At 47.7% G+C, this 20,605-nt stretch overlaps 1 protein-coding gene across 17 annotated transcripts in view; it reads left to right on the forward strand.

Moving 5' to 3' along the window:
- The window catches only part of CLEC16A (C-type lectin domain containing 16A), a 231,934-nt gene that overhangs the window by 103,559 nt on the left and 107,770 nt on the right, over positions 1 to 20,605 (forward strand). For 9 of the 17 annotated variants that reach the window (XM_054533474.2, XM_063717573.1, XM_063717574.1 and 6 more), the window contains 3 exons: positions 3,639 to 3,767; positions 9,217 to 9,252; positions 13,030 to 13,150. In XM_054533474.2, the coding sequence (XP_054389449.1) occupies positions 3,639 to 3,767; positions 9,217 to 9,252; positions 13,030 to 13,150 (286 nt within the window). The remainder of the gene's footprint in view (positions 1 to 3,638; positions 3,768 to 9,216; positions 9,253 to 13,029; positions 13,151 to 20,605) is intronic. The other 8 variants (XM_024233546.3, XM_024233547.3, XM_054533477.2 and 5 more) reach the window with 1 other exon arrangement.

Below are 20,605 nucleotides of genomic sequence, written 5' to 3' on the forward strand. Positions count from 1 at the left end.
TGATCATGGTGGAAGGCACCTCTTCACAGGGTGACAGGAGAGAGAATTAGTGCAAGGAGAAAAAATGCCAGACCCTTAGAAAACCATCGGATCTCATGAGAACTCACTCACAATCATGAGAACAGTATAAGGGAAACTGCCCCCATGATTCAGTTACCGCCACATGGTTCCGCCCTTGACACGTGGGGATTCTCATGTGTCTCACCATTCAAGGTGCGATTTGGGTGGGGACACAGAGCCAAACCATATCACTTGCCAATGAGGAAACTGAGTCAGAGTCTAGTGATGTACCCAAGTCTGCCCGGCCGGTGAGTGGCAGAGCCAGGCTTCTAGAGGAGGACAGCCCAGCCCCCCATCCTCCATGCTTCTCCGTGTATTATGTCCCTGCCTCCCTGTTTGCTGCTCCACTGGAATGTTTCAGCATGCAGCTCTCCCTCCAGTCTGCAGTGTCAGCACATGGGCTTCCTTCCTCCTCCCGCAGGCAGAATCGCGGGAAGCCATGGGTTCAGAAGATCCCAGCTTTCTCTGCTTTGCACGTTTGTCTCTGTTATCCCAGCACCTGCCCTTCGCTAGGTACTCCATAAGTATGTGATAAATGATCCTTCTTGTGGATATTACGCACCAAAGCATGTGTGATTTGGGAAGTTTATAATAAACCGAAGTGTTTTAAGTGTCAAAAAGAAAAAGGCAGCATGCACTAATTGGCTCCTTGGCTTCGCAGCCCATTCCCTAGGAATCTGGACAGCCGGGCCCTCACCACGTCCTTTGTCACTGCATGTTTGAGGCTGCCGTGGAGGCTTTTCAGGGGAAAGGTGTAAATTGGCATAAGTCATCTCCAGAAACACCCCAGCAGCACCCTGTGCCAGGCCTCCATGGGCTGCGCATCCACAGCCCCTCATCATTCCTCCAGCCCCTTCGAGAGAAGCTCAGTCTTCCACCCTTCAGACCATTCATTAGGGTGGAAGGGATTCAGTTGTCATTTGCCATTTTCTCTTAGCCCTGAGATATCCTCCTGCAATGTCATTCCCTACAGTTTGGTTTCCTGTTTGGAAATGTCAGGCTCCTATGGCATTTGACCATGTGGGAAAGCTTGGGCTCTTAAACCCCTGCTCAGTGTCTGCTTTTGACAATGCAACCTTGAGTGCATTGCTGAAATTCTGAGCCTTGATTTTTTTCTTTTTTTTTTTGGAGACAGAGTTTTTCTCTGTCACCCAGGCTGGAGTGCAGTAGTGCGTTCTCGGCTCACTGCAACCTCTGCCTCCTGGGTTCAAGCAATTCTCCTGCCTCAGCCTCCCGAGTAGCTGGGATTACAGGTGCCCACTACTACACCCAGCTATTTTTTGTATTTTTAGTAGAGACGGGGTTTCACCATGTTGGCCAGGCTGGTCTCAAACCCCTGACCTCGTGATCCGCCTGCCTCAGCCTCCGAAAGTGCTGGGATTACAGGCGTGAGCCACCGTGCCTGGCAATTTTTTTTTTAAAAATCCATAAGGTGGGGGATCCCTACCTCAGAGCCGCCCAGGCTGTATATGAAATAGCCAATAAGAGGCCTCATGGGTCCATACACAACAAATACTTCCTCCCCCTCCCACCACGGGGAGCTTCCCGGGTTTTATTTGTTTGTTTGTTTGTTTTAATCAAGCATGTATTGTGTGTCCTATACAATGCCTGGCATTCCAGAGAAATACAAAGGTGCCACGCCCTTGCTCTGTATCTGAAAATCAGTCCTCAGCCTTCAGGAATGCAGCTTCGGAGTGGAAGGGGGTGGGGACAGGCCCTCCAAGGCCAGCTGCTGTACCAAAGTCAGACCATGACTTGTGACCTTTCCTTCATTTCCCTTATTGCCTCTGGTTTAATGCAAAAGGTTCAGTGAGGTGATGGCCTAGCTCTGCTCCCAGCAGGCTTGAGGGGTTCATTGGGAAGGTTGTAGGGGGCAGCAGGAGTAGAGGGGAAGGGAGCTGCAAGTGAATGAGTGAGGCAGGAGCTGCCACCCCTGCTGGGATAGAGGATTTGGAGGGAGGGACCTCAGGCTCCTGGAGGAAAGTACTTAAAGTGTCCAAAAGAAAAACACAAGCAGCATGCACCAAGTGGCTCCTTGGCCCCCTGGCCTGTTCACCGGGTGTCTCAGTATGTTTTCTGCAGCTATAACAGAATACCACAGACTTAATTTATAAAGAAAAGAAATTTCTTACAGTTCTGGAGGCTGGGAAGTCCAATATCAGGTGCCAGCATTTGGCGACGGCCTTCTTGCCACGTCATCCGATGGTGGAATGCAGAGGGGCAAGACAGAGCAAGAGGGAACAGAACTCACTCTTATAACAAACTCACTCTCACTATTATTGAGCCACACCTACGATAACAACATTACTCCATTCGTGAGACCTAATCCCGTCTTGTTAGGCCCTACCTCTCAGCACTGTCACACTGGGGATTAAATTTCCTACACATGAACTTTGGGGGACACGTTCAAACCATAGCACCAAGTGTCTGGGCCGCTGGGCCCTGCCTACATCCCTGCCCTATGTAGTCAGCTTTACCTAGCAGGAGGGGGAAAGTGGTATGTTTGAAGCCCACTTTCTGAAAAGAGAAGACACAAGGAAAGCTTGTGATGTTTGAAAGAGTAAAATGAATTCTGCAGAAAGCTTACCCTTCCTCTGTGAAGCCAGGGAAATGAAGTGTTAGTGTTCACCAGCACGTGTGCATTGATTACTACTGATGCAGCAGAGATCTGGGAGAGGTGGCAGGGAGGGGATGTCACCCTATGTCTTAGTCATCAAAGAAGGCTTCGCAGAGGTGGTGTGGAAAGAGGCAGTCAGCTCTGGCCCAGTGGCCGTGGGCATGCGCCTTTCCTCCTCTGAGCTCAGTGTCCCTTTCATGATGGGCCCACCAGCACCTGCCGTCCAGCAGGAGGTGATCCCAGCATGTGCCTGGCACTTAGTAGATGCTCCAAAAATAATTGTGTTATATTATCTCAGGTAAGATATGAAGGGGACAAGGAAGGAAGGGGAAACATTGGTCCTAGGGTGGGAATCCCAGAGGCCCTGGAGCAAGACAGGCCTGGGCTCATGTCTCGGCTCTGCCACCCACCAGCTGAGTGACCTTGGATCCATTTTTCTGCTTCTCTGAGACTGTGTTCCCTCATCAGCAAAGTGGGAAGCAGCTCCTCAAAAGCCCTTAGGTCACAGCCTGCGGCGGAATCAGCTCTCGTTAAACAGAAGCTGCCATCACCACAGCTGTTATCATCACTGGAAGGACAGAGAGGAGGAAGCAGGTGGCAGACGGGCTTGCACCCACAGGGATAAAGCATACCTGGCCTCTTACTGAGAATCCCTGTCCCTGCTGAGGTGGAGAGGGAATGCGAAGAGGAGCAAGCTTTTCACAGCAAGGATGCAATTTCTCAAGAGTCTGAGCTGCTGCTTCAATAAAAGGAAAAATCTGCAATTTAGAAAACCAAAAGGCATATTGCTCCCTTATCTGGCTGCCTCCATGCTTTAGTTCAATCTAAATCCAGGGTTTAGATCACTCATTTACATTTACTAAATACGGGTGAAGGCGAGGGGCCTGTGTAACCTCCCACGGCCCCTTCCTCCTTCCAAGTAAGGGACCTGCTTTGAGGTTTCCTGTAATGTCTCTTCTAGATGAAGCCTATGAACGTGGAATATCTCATGATGGACGCCTCCATCCTGCTGCCCCCAACAGGCACACCACTGACGGGCATTGACTTCGTGAAGCGGCTGCCATGTGGCGATGTAGAGAAGACCCGGCGGGTGAGTGAGCGCAGGACCTGTCATCTCCTGGGCCACTGTTCTCCAGAACCACTCCCAGACCAGGGAGGAAAGGGCTGCTTTGTCAAAGTCAAGAGCCTGCCCTCAACACAGCTTAGACAGTGGATAGAGAGTACCCACTTGCCCCCAGGCATGACTTTCCAAGGCGTGTTGCCCTTTGGAAAGTGGGGTTTGGCATTCCGTTGAATCTGGCACCCAATGTTGGCTGCAGAGAGGTAGCCTTCACCAGTACAGACAGACTCAAGCCCTGAGCTCAGTGGAAGGCAGTGGGGCCAGGTTTCTGTGAACTGTGGGGGGTGAGCACGGTACACCCAGTGCAGGTGAGGTTGTAGCCCAGCGGTCTCAGGACCCCCAGAGATAGTGCAATGTTAAGGCATCTACCTGATCTTGGGACACAGTCAAATTTGACTTGGGACACAGTCAGATTAAACGTGAATCTCACCAGCCTGCAGGAGAGATAATGTGTGAAAAGATTAGTTCTCAGAACCAGCTGCAGTGTGTGCTTCCGTTATCAACCCTTTTTTTCCGAAGCAGGCACTCTAGGAAGCAGCGTCCGCAGGGGTGTTCATGGTATTTTATCTCCCGGGTAAGATCAGAGTTTCTTTCTTAGAAAGCACCATCACCTTTTCCTAGAATATCATTCCCTGGAGACATGAGTATTTGTGGATAGTTTAGAGGAATTCATTGCACACAGCTCCCCCTGTCAGCCTGTATCATCTGAGTTAATTCGTGTGTGACAGAGGTGTTTCACTTTTGGATTTTGCAAAACAGGAATGACCTGTCATTTGCACCTCAGACACGAGGAGTCTGAACCTTCCTCCCTGCAGCTGGTGGTTCTACCTCGGAGGCCTGGGGGTGCAGAGGAAGTGGGACCCATGTGTCTTGATTCAATCCACATTTCCAACTGTCTGACCAAACCCACAAGCCTCACCGCAGGACCCACCCTGTCCGGACCACTGACGCCTTCCTTCCACATCCTCCCAGCCAGGCACACGATTCTGTTTGTGGGTGGCAGTGTTTGCACTGGACATCCTGGCATCAGCTTTCACTGGAGGACTAGTTCTGACAGATGTGTATGTGTTGCTTCATGATGCTGACGTGCTCACCCCCAGCCAGGGCTACAGCATCCTGTGCCAAGAAGGCCCCACCTGAGAGATCCCCCCACGCCCCTGAGCCAGAAGGTCCAGAGTACTGAACGCTGAGTACTGCTGCTCTGGATTCCACTTTGCCTTTTTGTTGTTGTTGTTGTTGTGTTTTTTTGTTTTTGTTTTTGTTTTTGGAGGCTGCAGTGAGCTGTGATCCACCCTGGAGTGCAGTGGTGTGATCATAGCTCACTGGAGCCTCAAACTCCCGGGCTCCAGCCATCCTCCCACCTCGGCGTCGGTAGCTGGAACTACAGGCACAAGCCACCACACCTAGCTAATTTTTAAATGTTTTATAGAGATGAAGTCTTGCTAAGTTACCCAAGTTAGTCTTGAACTCCTGGCCTCAAGCCATCCTCCTGCCTTGGCCTCCCAAAGTGCTGAAATTACAGACGTGTACCACCACACCCAGCCCACACTCTACCTTTTGGTTCACAGTTCATCAGAGTTGTTCTTACCACTTCTATGAACACATAGCCTCTGTTATGAAGTAGATCAACTCAAATCGGTTCTTTATGTGGATTTCCTCGTTAAATTCTATAACCATCCTAGGAGATTGGTGCTATTATTATCCCCATTTGACAGAGGAAGAATTTTTTTTTTTTTTTTCGAGACAGCGTCCTGCTCTGTCACCCAGGTTGGAGTGCAGTGGTGCCATCTTGGCTCACTGCAACGCACTCTGCCCCCCTGGGGTCAAGTGATCCTCCCACCTCAGCCTCCTGGGTAGCTGGGATTACAGGTGTGTGTGCCCACCACACTCGGCTAATTTTTGTATTTTTTATAGAGATGGGGTTTTGCCATGTTGCCCAGGCTGGTCTTGAACTCCTGGACTCAAGCGATCCGCCTACCTCGGCCTCTCAAAGTGCTGGGATTACAGATGTGAACCACCATGCCCTGTCCACAGAGGAAGAAATTGATGGATGGAGAGGTCCAGTGATTTGCTCAAGGTCACCCAGCTAGTGAGTAGCTGAGCCACCAGTCAGCCCAGGCAATGTGGCCCCAGAACCTAGACTCTTAGGCATTCTGACCCACTGCTTCCCACACTGCCTTCTTCAGATCTGCTGGCTCTGCTCGGGACACTGGGACATCAAAAACACAGCCCCAGTGCTGAAGAAATCAGAGCCTAGAGGTCAAAGTGGGAAGAGACAGTGGCAGGCCATGTGGCTCAGGCCGTTATTCAAGCAGCATTAGATCAGGTCACTAATCCCACCTGGAGCAGGAAGTGGGACAGATGTCAGATAGGGAGGCACAGGCCCCGAGACAGGTGGCACATTCTGGCACCAACATGGCGGTGATTGCTGCTGGAGCCCACAGTGGGATGTGATGAGGCTGGGGGTGCTGGCAGGAGCCAGATCATGCCTTGGAGCCCCTTGGGAACCTTGGCTGTCACCTCTTCACACTGTTTCATGACCTCATGCCCTGCTGGGCTGGGACAGATGGTCCTGATCCACAAGCGAGAGATGGGAGAAATGCAGGGGCGAGTGTGTCAGGCATGTGGCGGAAGGGAGGTTGCTTCTTGTCTACTCTGAGCTACTGTCTCTTCATCTGTCAAGTAAAATGTGCCTGCCTTTCCAGAGTTATTGTGAGGACTCAGCAGCAAGCCAATGGCAGGTCTTGGTGATAGTCTTTTTGCCCCTCACATGTCACATAGTTGCAGGTTCCCAGGGCTGTGCTGCCCACCTCCCTTGTCCTGGATAGGATGCACAGCCCAGTGGCTGGCTGAAGCACAGATAAAGAATATCTCAGCTTCCCTAGAGTCTCTTTGCCTGTCTGACAATTTCCAAAAGCAACTCTCAAGTCCTCCCAGGGTCCCTGGGTAGCAGAATGATATAAAAGAGGCCAGGCTACCTCAAAGCCAAGGCATCCACTTTAGAAAAGCTTCCTTTGTGACTTTAAGAATTTCTTTCTGAAGGGTAGCTTTGGCCACTCATCTCACTACGGTTCCTGTTGCAAGGGAGCCATCTGGAATCACCCAGAAGCTTAGCTCCTCAAGCCCACTTCAGAAATCAGAACACACCAATGTGCTTTGAATTTGAGCTAACGGAAGTTACATGGTTTAGCAAGCAATTGAGGGCTTATGTGGTTCGTTACAAGTTTTTTGCTTGTATCCAAAGAACATTCCAAGCTACCCCTTTGGATTCAAAGGTTTTCTTTCTTTTCTTTTTTTTTTCCCCCCCCCTACCAAGTAGACTTTTTAAAGGAGGCTGATCCTTTTTAGAAACTCCATCCTTTATTTTCCTTAAGGACTTGTCAAAGAGGTTCAAACAATTCTTCCTGGCAAATCATTCCTAAATATTCATAGATTCATCAAAGAGCTGCTAGATTCTTGCTATGTGCCAAATACTGTGTTAGCCTTGGGGGTGAAGAAATGAGCGAGCACACGTCCCTGCCTTCTGGACCACTCTTTTTACCTAGAGAGGTAAAGTTTATTAACAAGTAAGAGAATAGCAAGTTTGGTATCAACCCACAGTCAGAGCTCTGGAGGAAAGAAATAGCATGCCGTAGCCGGGGGCTGAGGAGCAGTCCTCCTGCAGATAGAGTGATCGGAAGAGCTGCTCTGCAGAGGTGACATCTGAGCTGAAACCTGGAGCACGAGGAGGAGCCAGGAAGGTTAAAGTGATAAAGGAGGCACTTTCCAAACAGGGAACAGCACACGTCCGGTCCCTGAGATGCCACCAAGTGTGGCATGTTCAAGGAGCATAGTAAGGGAGGGAGGGGCAGGGGCGCAGCTACAGGAGAGGATGGTGGCAGCGCTTTGCAGGCAGTGGGGAGGCATCTCACGATAACGCCGTTTTCCCTCTTGCTTTTTTTTTTTTTGAGACGAGTCTCAGTCTGTCACCCATGCTGGGGTGCAGTGGCATGATCTCGGCTCACTGCAACCTGCTCCTCCTAGGTTCAAGTGATTCTCCTGCCTCAGCCTCTAGAGTAGCATGAGTCACCACGCCCAGCTGATTTTTTAATTTTTTTTGTATTTTTAGTAGAGACTGGGTTTCCCCAATCTGTTGGCTAGGCTGCTCGCAAACTCCTGAACTCAGGTGATCCACCTGCCTCAGCCTCCCCTATTGCTGGGATTACAGGCATGAGCCACCATGCCCAGCCCCCTCTTGCATTTTAAAAACCACATCACTTATTCTTTCTTTCAACGTAGTTGTTGAACATATTCTAGGTGTCAGGCTTTGAGTAAGATGCAAGACTAGAACGGTGAGCAAATAATATAAAATAAGACCAAAACAGCAAGGGGGGCACTGAGCCATGCCAGCTGAGAAGGAAAATTCATGTTGGAATGAAGGTCACTGGAGCTGTTGGGGTCCAGTGAGAACATTGGAGCAGAACTTTGGGCTTAGGCTGGACCCACCCCACATGTAGGGGGACCTGAGAGAAGCGGTGAAGAAGGAAAACAGTGGTGTCAGTCAGACCAACCGCGGGTCACATCCCAACTCCAGCTGCATGACCTTGAGCGAGCCACTCACCCTCCCGGAACCTCAGGTCCCTCGTGGGTCTTGCCTCTCAGCTGTTGCCCAGAGTAGACGAGCGTGGCTGTGAAGTGACAAGCCCAGGGCCTGGCAGACAGTAAGTGCTCAGGAACCATTGTCTGAACAGAAATGGAGCAGTCTAGTATGTAAGGTGGGAAAGAAATAGGGTCTTTCATGATCTAAATCTACCGAAGCTTAATGCCAGAGAAGAAAGAGTTAGGAATAGGATTTTTTGGTGAGTATCAAAATCCAAGTTTAAGCCACTAGCCATCTGTATATAGTCATCTTGGAAGCGGTTATGAAACACCCATATTTGCACAAGGTTTTATTTGTCCCCACATTGTTTCCCTGTTCCTTTGTAAAACCACAAGCAGTTTTTGTGTTTATCACTATTGGCCTTGAGGAAATAGAATATTTTGCTTTATTTTTTTGATGTGTATTATACATTAAAGAAAATACAATAACATCTCATACAATTTCAAAAGTAAAGGGGAAAGAATTTCCCATGATTTCATCACCCTAAACAAACAGTACTTAGACATCTTTTGTGCTCCTCCTATCTTTGTCTGTAAAAAGAGTGTACCATGGTCTTGCTTTCATCCCTTCTTTTTCTTTCTTTTCGTCGTAGCACAAGAAGTTTTTCATGTTGTCATAGTTTAAATAAGTCTGATTTCTTGTGGCCTCATAAAGGTTTATCTGGCATTTTCTTGCAAGTAGACATTTTGGTTGCTCCCAGTATTACATTATTTTCAACTAAACTATAATGAGCAGCTTCACGAATACAGTGTTTTTCTTTCTTTTGAATTATTTCTTTAGGATAAGTTCCCAGAAGCGGAATTTCTGGTTCAAAGGGTATGAATGTGTTTTTTTCATGACTCTCTGCATATTGCCAAATTGCTTTCCCGATGGGTTGTGCCCACATTAAACTGCTTCGGCACTCTTTTAAGAATGACTGACTTTCACAGCTACATGGCCTCAGTGGGCTTCTAACCTGAGCGACTGCCGCCTAAACTAGGCAGCTTGCACATGCAGCAAGGAAGCAGGAGGGTGAAAACCAAGCCTTTGTTCCAGGCCAGCTCCTAGGCTCAGCACATCACCGGTGCATCCCGTTGTACCTGCATGGTGGGTGCCCCATTTCCAGAGCACAAGCCTGGGCTTGGGCACTTCATGTGATTACCAAGCCCCAGTGTGTCTGACTACAGAGCCACCCACCTTCCCCTGCTCATTGGACTGATTCCCCGGTGACATTGAGTTTGCCAGAGTTTGCTTCCAGACTCATTGAAGCAAAGAAACTGGAGAAATCTCTTTATATTTGAGCTTGGTCAGCTGTCATCCTTTTCAAAATCTAACCTTGTTCTTCCTGGGTCAGTCCTTCCTGATATTCTATGGAAGAATCTGAAAGAATAATAATTTATTTTTCCTTTTTAATAATACTTTTAAATTTGCATCTTTATTTAGCAAAGAAAAGCACTCAATAAAACCCTGGGTCCCAAGCCTTAAATCTTTTGGAGGTCAAGGAGTGTGGTTGGAAGAACACAGAGCTTGGAATCTAGTTATTCACTGAGTGACCTTGGGCAGGCTGCCTGTCATTGCTCGGCTTTGGTTTCCCCATCTGTAAAATAGGAACCATGCAGGGTCATTAAAAGCTTAAATGAGACAACACCGTACAGCTGGCATAGTACCCAGCAGGCCATGGGGAATCAGAGAGTGGTTATTGTTCTGGGTGTGGTGGGGGTGAATTTTATGGCTCTTATGCTCATATTTTAGATTTCTTTTGTGAATTTACAGAGTTGTGGGGCTGCCCAATGTGCCTACCTGGCCCTTATAACCCCCCTACCCCCATGGGAGCCCAGGTTTTGCCTCGAGTGGAGCTTCCTGCTCTGTGGGAATCAGCCCTCCTCACATTCATGGGCATGGCTTCTCATGTGTCCTTCCTTCTCTTAGCAGTTGGGACAGGAACCAGGAAAAACATTGAGGGATTTTATTGTACAGTCATCCCTCGGTATCCATGGGGAATTGGTTTTAGGACTCCCCCAAGGATACCAAAATCCACAGATGCTCGAGTCCCTTATATAAACGGCATAGTGTTTGCATATAACCTATGCACATCCTCCTGTAGACTTTAAATCGTCTCTAGATTACTTATAATACCGAGTACAATGTAATGCTGTGTAAATAGTTTGTTATACTGTATTGATTAGGGAATAATGAGGAAAAAAGTCTGTACAAGTTGAGTACAGATGCAACCCTTTTTTTTTTTTTTTTAATATTTTTGATCTACAGTTGGTTGAATCCACAGATATGGAACCCATGGATACAGAGAGCCGACTGTATGTGTTTTATATTCTGTTTTATATTTATGATGATGATTGTTATTATCCATGTGTTGTTTGCAAGGCAAAAGCAGATATTGGCCTATATTGGGAGCCAAATTCTGAACTTTTAAAGTATTTATTGGAAGGTTATAGTTTTTCAGAGTGGTGGGCTGCAGAAAGCCACACGTTTCTATTTTCTCATCCACCTGCTCTGGTCCTGCATGAGCTATTTGCCTTCAGAACCCCGAGAGGAACGGGCGTTTGGGCACAGAAATGAGCGTCTCCTTGACTTGGACCTGGTTGATGGGCATTTTCCTTTCTTCCTCATCCTCGTGGTCATGACTCCTTATTTGAGAGCTCAAGCGGCCAAACATTTCAAGTGACCACCCACATCTTGGGCTTTCTGTACTTGAGCTGCCATGGATGTTTAAGTTTCCTGGTGCACTTGGTTAAGTGACACACGTGTCATACGTTCCTGAGTTCACAACCAGCTCAGCCACTTAGCAGACGTGTGAGCGGAAATAACTCTGCCCCTCTCAGCTCTGTTTCTTCGTCCATAAAATCTTCAGGTTACAATAAGGTGCCCACAGTTCCTGCCACCCCATAGGTAAGCACCTGTAAAACAGAAGTAAAATAAATAGAAGTTGTTTTGAATTTTTAATGGAACTACACTTCTTTTTCTTCTGATTGTTACAGATGTCTTTATGAAGACTGTACTTTTAAAAACTGTTGACAATCAGATACGAATGCTACCACCACCATCATCATCATTGTAACATAAGAGCTGATCTTTCTCCAGTGCTTTATAGTTTACAGAGGACTGCACTACCTTAGCATAGGGCCAGGAGATAGGACTGCTCTTCCAGTTCCAACATTAGGAAATTGCTCCAAGGTCTCCCACTGGTTAGGGCGCAAGGCAACACTGGGTGTAAGCAGGCTGACCAGCTCCTCATTGCCTGGGGTGTGAGGAGGCAGTGTGAGTGCACCTCTTTGCAAACAGTAATTTGGCCCCTTTCTAGTTTTGGGAGGCACACTGCTGTATAGAGGGCACCTCCCCTCACCTAGGTCCAGACTGCAGCCTTCAGAGCCATAAACAAGAAGACCCAAAGGCGCACTGGGATTCGCCTTTGCAGCTCCCTAGTGGTGACAGTGATTTGTCCCCCCCACCCCACTGTGCTGGCTGCTTTCCCTCCTGCGTTATCTCAGAACCTCCTAGCAGGCATGCGAGCTATCATGGCCATTTTACAGATGAGGGAAGGAAGCTCACAGAAGTCAGAGGACTTGCCCAGCCTAGTGGAGCTGGGAATCCGATGTAGACCTCATGTGTCTGACTCTGGAGCTGTCCCCATCGGGCACTGCACCCTCAGTCAGGCCCAGCAGCTGTGCCTCAGGGAGAGAGGCCTGCAGGTGGCCTTTTCTATGGACTGCCCCTCTGCTTCCTGGCTCTGGTTGGTGGGCAAGCCTGTCCTGGGACTGGAGGCTACTTTCTGCACACACTCCTCCAGCTGCTGGGACTCTGCTTTGTTTCTGCTCTCTGAAAGTACCTGGTGGCCACGCTATTCTGACCAGACACCACTTCTATGGGCCAGGAATCCCGCTGCTGGTGGATCCGCCTCTGCCCCTGGTCTGCTGGCTGGGAAAGCCTGCGGGGCATTCAGGAAATCAAGGTCACTGCCCACCTGCCAGGTGCGAGGTCTCTGCCCCGTCAGCAGCACACCCCCTGTCGTAAGACCAAGGGACCGGGAGTTGAAGAGACTCACCCAGGAGTAGGATTTTCCTCAGGTCTCAGGCCCTGCAGCCCACAGGCATTTCATTTCACCCTCTTCTGTCTGCCCCACCCCTGTATTCAGTAGGTAGTACCTTGAAACGCTTTTGGAGTAATTGGGTTTTCCAGAGCCCATGCTGGTTTGGTTGGGACAGACCCTTGCTAGAAGCATGGCCTGGGCAGGTCACTTCACCTTCTTAGGTCTCAGCTGCCTGGTCAGTGAAATGGGGCTGACTGCTGGGCAGGGATATTATGAAGGTGACCTGATACTTGGGGACAAGGTCCTGGCAGATGGCAGGTGCTCAGTTCAGGTAAAGTAACCCAAACCTGAACCTGTGGCTAACTGAAAACAGGCTCCTCCCCCTTTGATTTTTTTTTTCTGTCTTGTTATAAAAGCACGTACCAGAATCACAACACCCGAAGACGTGGGCTTTATTGCGTTTCTTTCTTTTTTAATAGAGAGTCATTGTGTCATTTCTTGATGTGGGGCATCTCACTGAAATGACTCTGCAATCTCACTCTTCTCTGCTCTCTGAACTGTTGGTCCAGGCCATTCGGGTATTCTTCATGCTGCGTTCCCTATCACTGCAATTGCGAGGGGAGCCTGAGACACAGTTGCCGCTGACTCGGGAGGAGGACCTGATCAAGACCGATGATGTCCTGGATCTGAGTGAGTTGGCTGCTCTGAGTCACAGCAGCGGGCTGGGGGACATGGGACATGGGACACCACTCTGCTGATTCACACGCCACTGGGAGGGTCAGTGTGCAACCTACATTTTGTACTATCGTTGAGCTGTGACCTTGAGCCAGCGGTGTGCATGTCCCATGCAGGTTTTGAAGACAAGGCCCCCGGGTTCTCTGAGATCAGTTTGAGGGTTCTGCTTTCACAACCAGCTGGTTCTCTAAAAAGTCTCTGCAGAGCAACTGGGGGCTCAAGCAAGGGTGAACAAACTCCAGGGTTCCTGTCCTCCCTATAAACATAGTGGCATCAGTTTGGTTGGTTTTATATATTAAGCATTTTCTATATGATTCCAATGATAAAAGGGTTCTGCTGCTAAAGAAACTTGTAAAAAGCAAATCACCAGTGTTTAGGTAAGGATGAAGGCTTTGGAGGCTGGAGAACCATGTGCTCAGTCCGTAACCTTGAGCTACTTGTTCCGCTGTGTAGTGCCTCATTGTTCTCATCTGCAGCATGAGGCTCAGCTTTAAAGGAGACGATGGGCATAAAGCCTGACTATGTTCCTGAAACCCCTCTCGTATTTGTATAGCTTTCTCTTCCCTCCATTTGCTACAGGGCACAGGCACACTAATGAGCAGCATGGTTTTCTGTTTCTTAACGGCATTGTGGTATATTAGGAGTCTTTGGTTATAAGAGACAGAAAACCCAACTTAGGCCAGCTTAAGGAAAAGAAAGGGAAATTGGCTGATGTCACTGGGAAGTCCAGGAGTAAGCTACCTTCAGGCATGGCTGGATCCGGGTGCTCAGACAGTGTCATCAGGAAGCTGCCCTCCTCCATCTCTCAACTCTGCTTTCCTCTGTTCATCCTCAGGAGGGATCTCATCAGGTAGTGGCAAGATGGCCTTCAGCAGCCCCAAGATTTGTTGAGCCAGCTGCACAGCCCTGATGGAAAGAGAAGCTTCTCTTTCCCTTTAATTCTCTAAAGTCTGGGGTAGAGGTGTTATTGGCCTAGCTTGGGCCACGTGACCATCCCTGAACCAGCCAGTGGTCAGAGGAATGTGACTCACTGATTGTCTAAGCTGGGGTCGCATGCCCAGCCCTGGAGCTGGGAGGGAGGGCCAGTTCCTTTTGAACCCCCATCACCTGAGAGAGGGAAGAGGCGGCTCTCAAAGGAAAACCACCAAAGAAGGGATGGTGGCTGGGTGGGCAGAAACAGCACAGGGCCACTCTCTGTAGCACTGTTGTTGCTGTTTTAAATCAGCTTTATTAAGATATAATTTACATACAAAAAAATTCCTCAAGCGTTAGTGTATAATTCAATGAGTTTTGACACAACTATAGAGTTGTGATCTAGACCCTGCTTTGTATTCCCTTGAACAAATGACTAGACCCCCACAGCCTCCGTTTCCTCTCCTGTAAAACGAGATGGTCTTTCTTAAAGTACAGAGTTGTTTTCAGGATTGAATGAAATAGAATATGAAATATCACGTGACCAAGCATAGTGCCTACTGTGTAACTGTACTCAGCAAACTGTAGTCAGTATTACAGGAGGTCATGCGTGTGAAGAGCATAGCATGCCGCGTGACATGTACGGGTTCTCAGTGAATGAGTATTGTGTGTTACCTGGTTGTCTAGTTTCTTTTTCTGGCCTCGTTTATGTTTTATCTTTCCCTTTCTTGGAAGAATAAAGCAGCTGTGACACCTCTCTGCCTGCTGCCCAACTCCTTTGGCCCTTTTGCCCTTGAGAAATGGCCACAGGAATTTCTCTAAGGGCTTAAATTGATCAAGTTGGCTGCAAAGAATCATAAACCAGTCTTTCTCTGATTTGATTCAAGGAGAGAAAGAGCTTGCTTTGGGGGGGGTAGGGGAGGGCAGTGGGGGAGGGCAGTTCATCAGGGCAGCAAGAATGTTTGCATCCGTGAAATGGAATTAAATTTTATGCTGGGAGTTCACATTCCTTCCCTCCTCCTCCTAGGAATGGCCTGCTGGAATAAAGGTTAAAAGTTTTTCACTTATCAATTTCAATTGATGAGATTGCTAGTTGAGATCACTTAACTGAGCCTTTTTGGGTAGTTGGCCATTAAGAAAGTAATGGCTGTTTGTCTTTGCCCAGCCTGATTGCAAATTATGTCTTTTGCTAAGGACGGCGACATTCAGAAAATACTAGGGATTATGGAAGCACGTGGTACTAGGATAAGATATGCCTGTGTTGTTGGTTTATTTGTTTTTTTTCTTTTCGTTCCTTTTTTTTTTTTTTTTTTTTTTTTGAGGGAGGGATTGTAAATGCTGGAGTTTCTCCTCACCTTCCATTGCAGGGGAAAATCACCCTACTGTGCAATCTGACCAAATGCCTTCTGTATACAAAATACAGGTGAAGGACAGGTGAAGCCATTCTTGCTTGCTGCATGACTGGAAGCTGGGCATGTTTTTGTCTCCCTGATGAAATTGAGAAAGCTGACTTGGGGAGATATGTTAGGGACTGCTCATCATTTACCTGACTCGATGTGGTCTGGTAGGCTTAAAGGAGTGCTATCGCCACACAGCAGGAAGGAGGTGGCATAAAGTGTATTCACTGCCCTTGTCACACTTCAGTAAGAAACAACAGCGTAAAGGATATTCCCCAGAAGCCACCCCAAGTGCTTGCTGACCAGCAGCAGGTCTCTCGGCTGGGTGTGACAGCCGAGCTCCAGCATAAAAGGTGGCTTCTCCTGGGGAGCATCAAAGATGTGGTCACCACTCAGGAAAGAGGCAAACTGGTCATGCTTAAAGTGAAGCCTGTTTTGTTTTTCACTAGAGAGGAGAGTGGCAGAGGGCAGAGGTCAGGAACTGGCAGCCACGTGTGCCACATCTGCTGGAGTGATGGGGGGCTGGGGTGGGAAGGAAGAGAGAGAGGAAGGGAGGGAGGAAAGTGGAAGGAAGTTGAAGGGAAGTAGGGATTGGAGGAAGAAAGGGGAAGGGAGGGAAGGGAAGAGGGGAGGAACTAGAAAAAACAGTCGATTTCTAGAGAAAATAGCATCATGAATCTCCATATACCCAGCCCTCAGCTTCAACAGTTTTTACCATTTAGCTAAGTTTTATTTTATCTGCCCTTCCAATCTGTCTATTTAAATTACACCACCCACCCATACAGTGTATTAAAGCAAATGGAAGACATCAAGACATCGTGTTATTACATCTAGAAATACCTCTCTCTAACAGAGAAGGACTTTGTATTATTCCTTTTAATGGAATTGATTGCCACCATTTGCAAACCGAGTGCCTCCCCAGCCCCAGCTGCTTCTTTGGGATGGAGGCCAGGGTGCAGGGGCCTGTAGACAGGGCCTGTGCTCACCCGTGTGCTGCCGCCTGGATCTTGTTGACATTTGATTTTGCAACCGCTGGCATCATTGGAGTAATCATCTTTGTAATCTTCCCCAGAGTCTTCATGCTTGTGAGGCTCACTAGCCTTACCTTTGAAATTGTTCTAGGGCTGGATGTGGTGACTCACACCTGTAATCTCAGCACTTTGGGAGGCTGAAGTGGGAAGATCACTTGAGCTCAGGAGTTCAAGACCAGCCTGAGCCATTATCTTTTACCTGAATTATTGCAATAGTCTCTTGCCCAGTCACTTGCTTCTGCTTTGTCCCCTAGAGTTTATTCTGAGCAGCATGAACGGTCTTCCTTTTAAACTAGAAGCTAGATCATGTTCTTCATTTGTTCAAAGTGGGCTCCCATCCTAATCTGAATAAAAAACAGAGACCTTTACCCTGAGGCTTATCATCTGACACCACCTCCCTGTCTCTGCTTCCTTGCTCTTCTTCAAACACACCTGGCAGGTACCTACCTCAGAGTCTTTGCTCTGACTGTGCCTTCTTACCAACCCCAGCCTGCAAACCACTTGTTCCCTAGAACAAGTACACTGGAGGGCACCACGAGGCCCATGAAAAATCACACACAAAAACCATACCCCAAATTCTTGTTCCATGTTTGAAATCCTGACCACATCGCCCTGTTTGTTTATTCTTCATTTGCGGATGAATGTGAATATCATAAAGATTATGCAGGATCCAACTTCCTAGCATTCTGCATGCTTCGCCTCAGCTTCTTTGCAGACAAGAGCTTTTAGGCAGAGTGGAAGTCCCTGGCTGTTTTCATCGGATTGCCTGGAGATTCGTTTCCAGCAAAAGTATTATGAAGCTCCCCAAGCAAGTATGCGGTTTGACTGTCAGTTTGTGAAAATGTGAGCTCATTGATTTCTTTCTCTTGTAAAACCAGTACTAGTTTTGTGGTCCTGTCTGTCAGTTCTGGAAAATTCTCTGTGTTGGCTTATTTTGCTGATGGCCCAGGCATTGTCATGTGCCTCTCATCCTACTGAAAATGAGTGGCATAAATGAGAAAGACAATGAAAAACAAATCCAGAATGCGGAACATTCTAGAAGACAGCCGACCTGAGTTTTTCAAGAATGTAAATGTTGTGGAAGACCAAAAAAGAGGGGGAGGAAGGTAAAGGGGTACTGTTTCTAGATAATTGAAACAAAGTGACATGACAGTTGTCAGCCTGGATTGATCTTGGATTGAGGGGGAAAAGTAGCCTTAAAGGACATTTTTCTGCAAACTGAAGACATTTGCATATGGATTGTGATTGAGTAATGTAATGGAGGTCAATATTACATTTCTTTTTTTTTTTTTTTTTTTTTTTTAAGAGACGGGATCTTGCTCTGTTACCCAGGCTGGAGTGCAGTATTGCAACCTGAAACTCCTGGGCTCAAGTGATCATCCCACCTTAGCCTCTTGAGTAGCTGGGACTACAGATGTGCACCACCACACCTGGCTGATTTTTTTTTTTTTTTTTTAAGATGAGATTTCACTGTGTTTACCAGGCTGGTCTTGAACTCCTGGGCTCAAGCAATCCTACTTCAGCCTCCTGAGTAGCTGGGACTACAGGCAGAACCCCTGGCCTGGCTAATATTACATTTCTTGAGTGTGATAATGCCATTGTGGTTCTGTGGGAGTATGTTCTTGTTCTTAGGAAGTATGGGCTGAAGTGTGTAGGGGTAAAGTGTCTGATGCCTATAATGTTGGACTGATTCAGAAGATAAAACTGTGTGTGTGTGCGGGTATAATGAGAGAGCAGACAAATGCAGCCCACTGTCAACAAGTGACGAATCAAGGTGAAGGGTAGATGTTTGTCTGTTACACTGTTGTTTCTTTTTGAGATAGGATCTCGTTCTGTCCCCTAGGCTAGAGTGCAGTGGCACAGTCTTGGCTCACTGCAGCCTCGAACTCCTGGCCTCAAGCGATCCTCCCACCTCAGCCTGTAGTATCTGGGACTACAGGCATGTGCCACCATGCCTGCCTATTTTTTTATTTTTTGTGGAGATGGAGTCTCGCTATGTTGCCCAGGCTAGTCTCCAACTCCTGGCCTCACGTGATCCTCCTACCTCGGCTTCCCAATGTGCTGGGATTACAGGTGTGAGCTGCCACAGCTGGCCTATTCTATTCTTTAAACTTTTATGAGAGTTTGAAAATCTTCAAAATAAAAAGGAAGGGACAAGAGAGAGAGAGATAATCCAGTCCTTGAAAATCCAACATTTAATAGATGGGGAGTATAATGTTTAGGAACTGGAGCCCCAGACTTAGAAAAGCCTGGGTTTTAATTCCTGCTGTATGACCTTGGACAAATTAGTTAACCTCTCTGAGCCTTTCTTCCTCATCTGTAAAGTGGGTCTAATAGTGCCTACCTCAGGACTGTTCTGTAGATTAAAAGAGAAAAGTCCATCAGAAATACTCAGCATCACACTAAGTGTACACAGGTGTTTGTAATAGAAACAGTCATTACAATTCTTCCTCTTGACTGCATATTGGGCACTGAAATATGTCTGTTCTCTTTGGAGGGTTCTTTGTAGGAATCCTAACAAAGCACAGCCTCGTGACTGCTTCTGTCCAGGGGACACATTGAAAAGCAGAGGAGGTGACACAGGCTTGTTAACTAGATGATAAGGTTCTTGGAAAGATGACTTTCAGGAAAGTGGGTGCCGTCTGATTGAAGAGCTGAAACCACAGGATGGGGTGGGGACTTGAATCAGACCGAGATGGCTCCTTGGGGGCAATTTAGTTCAAGCATCCAGGCATGGGGCCCCGGAGAAGTGGTTTGCTTAGTGCTGACTCTGAAGTGAACTAATGTTAACATGAAACCCGAGAGGCAAGTATGTACATGGCATTCAAAGAGTTGGATTGCAAGGCGAGTATGGTTTTGTGGCACTTTGGCCTGTTCTCTGCCCCCACCCCTGGGGCCCCGTGTTTTGTCTTTAAAGGAAGCGCAGTCCTCAGTCCTCATGGGGTCGCTCCACAGGTAGACATTTAATGGAGCAGCTGCTCATCACCCGCCCTGCTGACTTGGAATCACTCCTGACCCTCCTCCACCCTCATGATCGGGGGATCATCAGCTCGCTGGACTCCACAGCTCTGCCCCATCCCTGGTCTGGCCTCTCCACACCTCTCCCCTGCCCAGTATCTCCCCCATTCTATCCCAGCCCATGGCCTTGCCCCACACTGCTTCATCCACCCTGATGCCCAGTGTGTAAAAGGTGCCTAACCCGCCATCATGTCCCTGCTTGTAAACTCTCAGATCCCCGCAGTGCAGCGGCCCAAGCTACCCACGACACTCCTCTTCTGCCATATGTCTTGCTGCATCTGCCCGTGCGGTGCCCAGGCTGCTCACAGGCTCCTAGACACAGCCTGCCTGCCCTTGTCGCCCCTGCCTGGATGGCCCTCCCAGCCTCCTTCCTCCTGCTTCACGTGCCTTGTGCACATTTCAGACGTGCACTTACCGCTTTGTATATCCGTAGGGCCTGGCACGTAGTAGACACTGAAGGCTTCTTGGATTGAACTGATTAAAGCTTTCGCAGTCACTGTAATTATTCATAAACACTGAAGGACTTTCATTAACATAGAAGTAGCATTTCCAAATCTCATCTTGAGTAATTTCAGGCAGTTGGATTGTGAGTTAGAAAAATGATGTTTGTTCATCATTACCATACATTTGAATAGTCAGGTTCCCACTGCAGACTTTTTTCCCCCTCTAATGAAATATACCAAGTATCTTAAACCCATCTTGGCATTTTCTAAAAATGTAGATTGTTTTGATTTCAACGGTTGAGCTACCCCAAATTATTTAACCTCTCTAAGGGCTAAAATGCTTCCTCTTTTCTTTTCTTTCTTTTTCTTTTTTCTTTTTCTTTTTCTTTTTCCTTACCCCACTTTGAGACAGGCACCCTGAACTTGACAGATTGGGAAAAAAATCAAGTTTCAGTTAAACCATCAATTCTCTAAGGAAACGGAAAACATGGAATTCACAATGTTTCCCCTCTGTGAATTAAACTTCTTCCCTGTGTACTTGATGAATAATGTTGCTGGCCACTTTTCAGAAATGAAGTAGAAATATGGAGAAATGAAATTTGTATCTTA

Source organism: Pongo abelii, chromosome 18, assembly GCF_028885655.2.
Source record: "Pongo abelii isolate AG06213 chromosome 18, NHGRI_mPonAbe1-v2.0_pri, whole genome shotgun sequence".
Classification (NCBI taxonomy): domain Eukaryota; kingdom Metazoa; phylum Chordata; class Mammalia; order Primates; family Hominidae; genus Pongo; species Pongo abelii.